The sequence below is a fragment of the Tupaia chinensis genome, unplaced genomic scaffold (assembly GCF_000334495.1).
Source record: "Tupaia chinensis unplaced genomic scaffold, TupChi_1.0 Scaffold143602_1, whole genome shotgun sequence".
In the NCBI taxonomy this organism is placed as follows: domain Eukaryota; kingdom Metazoa; phylum Chordata; class Mammalia; order Scandentia; family Tupaiidae; genus Tupaia; species Tupaia belangeri.
In genome coordinates, this window is record NW_006203448.1 from 772,364 (window position 1) to 779,091 (window position 6,728).

Consider the following 6,728-nt stretch of genomic DNA (forward strand, 5'->3'; position numbering starts at 1 on the left):
GGACCTGGGAACCAGCTGACTGTACACAGGAGGGAGGAGCACGCTGACACTCCAGGACCTGGGAACCAGCTGACTGTACATAGGATGGAGGAGCACGCTGACACTCCAGGACCTGGGAACCAGCTGAGGGTACACAGGGCTAAGGAGCACACTGACACTCCGGGACCTGGGAACCAGCTGACTGTACACAGGGTGGAGGAGCACGCTGACACTCCAGGACCTGGGAACCAGGTGACTGTACACAGGGCAGAGGAACGCGCTGACACTCAGCCTGCACTAGCCCCATGTCCTTCTAGCAGCCTAGGAGGGAAGTCCTGCTCTCATCTCCATTTTACAGCTGGGGAAACCGAGACAGAAATGGGCCGGGAGGCCAAGGCAGGACATGATCTACGGTCTGTGGGATGCCACAGTCTGAAGCCTTGCCCCGCCCTGCTCCAGCCCTCACGGGTGATGATGGCCAGTCCCCAACAACTCTGCCCAGCCAGGGTCTCCTCAGGCTTGGCTCCCTACCTTGGCTGTACTGCACAGCGGAACCCCAGTGGTAGAAGGAGGCGCTGCCTGGGGAGAGGTGCAGAGGCTGACCGTCGGTCTGGGCACACTGCTCTGACATGAAGTCCAGCTGGGTCTTCCCGCAGGCCTGGCCGGGTGGAGGCAGAGGACAGGCATAGCAGGGGCCCTCGTCCCAGCAGACAGCACACTGTGACCCCAGCCCTGGGCTGTGGTTCGGCTCCCTGCTCTGAAAAGTGGGGGAGACAAAAGTACCTGCCCCTGCTGATGGGGACATGCCGAGATTTGCGAAGGACACCGTCAGTCAAGGAGAAAGCAGAGCCAGAGCACCACGTGGGAGCCTCTGGTCCCCAAGTGTGCACTCAAGCAGACACACTGGTCACGAATGTCCACTGTGGAGCATTGGTGGCAGGTAACAGGGAGACTATAGACCACCAGAGCAGAGGGCCCCACAACACAGCCTGTACCCAGACTGAGAAAAGAAGCAGAGTCGACCTGCTGGGCAGAGACCCTGACCATGGCCATGCCCTACACAGGCCTGCCACCTGCACCCCAGACAAAAACACAGCCCTCCGGGTCTGAGGACGCCTTGAGTGTCCCTTGGAGGAGACGGGCAGGGAAGAACTATCAGACAGACAAAGCCAAAGCCAAACCCAGGACTGTCCAAAGTAGAGGCAAGCTTTAAATCAAGGTAGAAGAATCGTTCTACCACTTCACTTCACTAGGATAGCTAGAGTCAGAAAATGGAAAGTAACAAGTGTTAGTGGGGGGCCAGCAGGTGGCATGGTGGGTAACACACTGGATCCCACAAGGACCACTGTACAGTTCAAGTCCTGGATCCAATAGCTTGAAAATCACACTAGGGGGACCAGCAGTTAGCGTAATGGCTATGTCGCTGAACTCCCATGTAGTCGACCACGGTTCGAGTCCCGGACCCCGTGGCTTAAACACACGCCCGGCGCATGTGTGCGTGTGCCCAAGATCCCAAGAGGCGAATAGAGGAGAAGAGATTGCGGTGTGGCCATCCCCCCTGGGGGGTGATTTCTTGCTTTCTGTCTCTGTGTCTCTCTGTCTTTCTGGCGAGTGCATGCACCCTATAGCAAAAACCTCTCCAAAAAAAGGAAGGAGGAGGAGAAGGAGGAGAAAGAGGAGGAGGAGAAGAAGAAAGAAAATCACACTAGGCACACGTGCACTCAAAATCCTGAGAAAAGAGTGGAGAAGGGATTGTGGTGTGGCCATCCCCCCCGGGGGGTGATTTAGCACTTTCCCTCTCACTGCCTCTGTCTCTCTCTGGCCAGTGCATGCACCCTGTAGTAAAAACTTAAAAACAGGGAACCAGCAGTTAGCGTAATGGCTATGTCGCTGGACTCCCACGTAGTCGACCGCAGTTCGTGTCCCGGACCCGGTGGCTTAAAACTCACGCCGGGCGCGTGTGTGTGCGTGCCCAAGATCCCTAGAGGAGAATGGAGGAGAAGGGATTGCGTCGTGACCATCCCCCCTGGGGGGTGATTTCTCGCTTACTGTCTCTATGTCTCTCTCTGTCTGTCTGGCGAGCGCACGCGCCCTACAGTGAAAATCTCTAAAAAAAAAAAAAAAAAAAAAAAAAACTTAAAAACAAAACAAAAACCCACAAGTGCTAGGAAGGATGTGGAAAAACGGAACCCTTGTGCACTGCAGGTGGGAATGCAAAATGGTACAGGAATGTGGGGTTCCTTAATTACCCCATGGGGCCCAGCAGTCCCACCTGTAGGTATTGCTGTGGTTTGAACAATGGTGTCTTTCCCACAGTCTGTTGGGAACTTAATCCCCCCGTGCGACACTGTGAAGAGGTGTGGCCTATGGTGATTAAGCCCTGGGGCTCTGCTCCTGTGGCTGGGATTAGCACCTTTACTGAGAGGCTGGCTGGGTCCAGGACAGAGAGGGCTCCTGCCTTGCAGCAGAGAGCATCCCTCACCAGATGCAGAGCTTGCTGAGGCTGCGGTCTCCGACTTTCCAGCCTCCAGAACCACAAGAAATAAATCTCTACTGTGTATAAGTTACCCAGTCTGTGGTGGTTTTACAGCAGCACAAGTGGACAGCCCAAAGACAAACACAGGGACTCAGCCAAAAGGGGGAAACAGCCCAAACGCCCATCAGGCAGCGGGGGAACAGGTGCAGCCCATCCACACGGCAGCCAGTGTTCAGCCTTAAGAGGGACGGAGGCTCTGACACAGACGGCACACAGGTGAGCCCTGGAAACGCCAGTCGCTCAAGGCCACGTGGGTCTGGGTTCACTCCCATGGGACATCTGGAGCAGCTAAGGCCACAGAGGTAGAGAGCAAAGTCCTGTTGCCAGGGGCTGGGGAAAGGCTAGGGCTTTACCCCGGAAAGCTGGCAATGTTCCAGAAGCAGAGGTGAGTGGTGGGTGTACAATATCGTGGAAGCACTAAACGCCATAGGGCAATTCCGTTTCAAATGACTGACCCTCTGCTTCAGTCCATAGAGGACCCCATGGTCACACAGCTACGGGCTGGGCTCCTGAGGGACTGTGCCCATTGCAGACTGCTCTGCAGGACAAAATGGCACTGGGCAGGCCTCTGCCAGTCATCAGTAGGGCCATCCTGGTGGCCCAGTGTGGCCTGGCATGAGCCACAGATTAGTCACCCTGGCTCCCTCACCCTGCCAGGGCCCAGCACTGCCAGCCGTCCCCTCCCACCCCAGGAAACGGGCCCACCTGGGTGTTGCACATCTCAGCCTGGAGGTCAGCACCGATGCACGCACGCCCTCCAAAGGCAGGCCTGAAAACGCCCACAAGACACGGTGAGAGGGGACCCAACAGGGAAAGGTGGAGCCAGCCCCGTTCCCTCGCAGGGAGATGGCGGCCCCTCCGGGCCATACCTGGGGTTGTTGCATCGGCGCCTCCTGGTGACCACCCCTCCTCCACAGGAGCGGGAGCAAGGACTGCGAGGGCCCCAGCTAGACCAGTGCCCATGCACGGCCGCCACGGGGGCCAGCTCCGCCAGGGAACGGCAGTGACCCTTGGAGCACCACTGCAAGGCAAGGATGGCTTCCTCTCCCGCCACCAGGGAGACCCAGCACACACAGAGACACAGAGAGACCCCCCCCTGAGACACATGGAGACTCCCCTGTCCAGGTGGATCCCGTGAACACAGGGGACACCACGTACCCACCCATTCTGCCTAGGAGCCAGCGCTAAAGGGAAAGGGCAAAGAGTCTGGTTCAGCTCAGCGCAGGCAGAGGGAAGGAGCCTGCTGCAGGGGGGTGGGGGGAGGGTGGGCAGTGAGTGGCAAGACAGAGATCATAAGGGATGGCAGAGAAAGAGCAGGCCACGCTGCCGCTGAGGCAACCTGTCTGTAAAACACAGGGACAACGAAACCCTATTTCCAGGAGTGGGGGAGGTGGAAGCAGTGCCCTAGAACAGCTCCACTCTGGGAACTATGCAGGGGGTCAAGGACAGGGGCTTTGGACTCAGAGGGGGGGACCGATCTCCCACCCAGTGGGCAGACACACAGCCAGCCTATGATTGGCACTAAGGGATCTGCAAACCTAGAAGAACCAGCCACCTGCCAGGCCCCTTTGGAGGGACAGATTGGACATTCAACCAGGTAACCTGCAAGTGCCCTCAGACACTGCTACCTCTCCTGACCTCACCAGGCAGTCATCAGGGACAGCTTCAAGGCTCTCCACCCCAGCTCCAGCTCCACAGCTCTACCCCAGCTCTAGCTCCAGCTCCTAGGCTCTACCACAGCACCATCTCCAGCTCCAAGGCTCTGCCCTAGATCTAGCTCTAGCTCCAAGGCTCTGCCCCAGCTCCAGCTCCAAGGCTCTGCCCCAGCTCCAGCTCCACTGCTCTGCCCCAGCTCCTCTTTGACTAATCCCACCTCCATCAGGAAGAGGCTGCCAGGCTGGAGGTGCCCTGTGTGAATGCACACACACAAACATCCCTACACACACCCAACCACATGCATACGCACACCTGTATACACCCACACACATAACTGCACACATATACACACCCACACAAAAAAACACACAGAAGCACATGTGCACATACCTCTGCATACACCCCACACACACCCACATACATCCACACACCTGCATGCACAAACACACTCCTATACACACCCAACTGCATGCGTACACCCACACACACACCCACATACATCCACACACCTGCATGCACACACACACTCTTATACACACCCAACTGCATGCACACACCCACACACACACCTGCACACAGACACCCACACACAAAAAAACACAACTGCATGTGCACACCCCTACATGCATGCACACACACCTGCATACACACATCTGCATGCATACATGGGTTCTGACCTTTTCCACACCACATTCTGTCCCATCCAGGAGAGGAATGAGGAGGCGGCTACAGCGGCTTCGGTCCAGTGGGTCTGTGTGGCAGGACAGAGCCTGGCACGTGTCCTAGGGCAGCAAATGGGCAGTGAGCTCGGGGCCGCAAGGGCTGCACGGACTGTCCTTTCCAGACCGCAGAACACACGGGCCCAGCCCTCGCACTGCTCTGCGGGTACTGGCAGCCTGGGAGGACAAGGTACGACCCACTTGTCTATCAGAACGGAGCAATGACCAAGATCCACTTTACTTTTAGGGGCTCACAAAAACGCTTTAGTTTCTGGGCTAGCCAGTGGCATGGTGGCTAAGATGCTGGGTCCCACATGGCCGACTACGTGGGAGTCCAGCGACATAGCCATTACGCTAACTGCTGGTTCCAAGAAAAGTACATACGTTTTATAAAAACACTGAAATATTTCTTAATATTTTTACCTATGGATGCCCTGACAGCCCTGGAAGGAAGTCTGCCTGCCAGAGGCTTGCTTTGTCTCCCACACCCCCAGCCATACTTCTGCAGTTCCACTTGGAGACCACTTCCTTCGGGAAGCCCTCAGACTGATCCCAGGAGGTTGGAAGCCCTTGGTAACTGTGGGTACCCTCACCTCAGAGACCCTGTGGGCAATGGATATGCTACATGATCTGTGGGATTTGGTCAAACAAAAATGAGGGGGCTTTTGTTCAAAACTGTTTAAGAACTTTGAAAGGCAACTGACAGCTTTAAACCCCGGCCGCCTGGCACCTCGTGGATGCTCCCGGTGCATGTACAGGCGCCTGGGTGTGTGCGGAGGGAGCCGGCGCAGGGGGCTAGCTGCAACCCCAGCAGCACGAAGGGCAGACTCAGACTCGTGGTGGACTCACCAGGTGCTCCTTGACAAAGGTGCAGGCCATGGCGCTGGGGCCAAAGGCCACGCGGCACTGCTCATCAGCGCCATAGTAGAGTCCCGGCTGTGCGTCTGGAGGGCGACTGACGGGCCCAGGCTGCGGCTGTGGTGAGTCCCTCATGCAGTGCGCCTGGCCTGCGCTGCAACAGGGTCCCGGCTGAGGCTTGGGGTACAGGTGGGTGCCAAGCAGACCAAGGGCCAAGGAGGGAGGGAGGAGAGGGAGTAGGGCAGACAGAGGCAGGGTGGGACAGGGTAGAGGCATGGCAGAGACCATTGGATGGAAGGGTGGATGAGGCAGAAAGGAGTGGGTGGGCAGGAAAGGTCTGTGGGAGGGAGAGAGGGAGGTGGACATGGGACAGTGCAGAAGACAGGTAAGGGAGAATTGACCAGAAGGCCCAGAACTGGGGTGGGGTGAAGGGCAGGTGCAGGGACGTGGGGAAGAAAGAGGAAGTGGCGCAGGGTTGGGGACCTAGGGAAAGGTGGAGGTAGGAGTGGATGGAGGAGGGGCGCCAGGTTGTGTAGCTTGGAGGAGGGTCCTGAGGACAGGAAGTAGGGTGTATGCAGAGTGGACTGGGTGGGTCAGGTGGGAGTGGGAGCCCCATGGAGCTGGGTGGGGCAGGGGATGCCCTTCCTTCCCGCCAAGAAGCCGCTACCTGAGCAGGTGCTGCAGCTGCTGGCGGCTGCAGGTGGACCAGGCCAAGCCCCCGGGGGTGGTCATGGCGCTGTCCGCAGCCATCACATGGCCGCTGGGGACACAGTCACTGCCCGGTGCACCATCATGTTCTAAGCCGAGGCTGCGGGTGGACCACCAGGAGCCATGCTGAGTCCAACCGCCCAGCCAGTGTCCCACCTGTAGGGGGCGACGGCGCCGCCCTCTTTCAGCTAATAAATATAGAAGGGCCGTGAGATGTGCAAAGCAAACTGACCCAGGGTGTTGTCAGTGTCGGGATGGAATGGGGCTCCCAG

The 6,728-nt window shown here is 57.8% G+C and overlaps 1 protein-coding gene across 1 annotated transcript in view; it reads right to left on the reverse strand.

Moving 5' to 3' along the window:
- ADAMTS13 (ADAM metallopeptidase with thrombospondin type 1 motif 13) overlaps nucleotides 1–6,728 on the reverse strand; it is a 33,970-nt gene that overhangs the window by 19,897 nt on the left and 7,345 nt on the right. Inside the window, 6 exon segments of the mRNA XM_027766622.1 lie at nucleotides 511–637; nucleotides 3,221–3,284; nucleotides 3,385–3,536; nucleotides 4,849–4,953; nucleotides 5,740–5,902; nucleotides 6,416–6,556. Of these exon segments, the coding sequence (XP_027622423.1) occupies nucleotides 511–637; nucleotides 3,221–3,284; nucleotides 3,385–3,536; nucleotides 4,849–4,953; nucleotides 5,740–5,902; nucleotides 6,416–6,556 (752 nt within the window).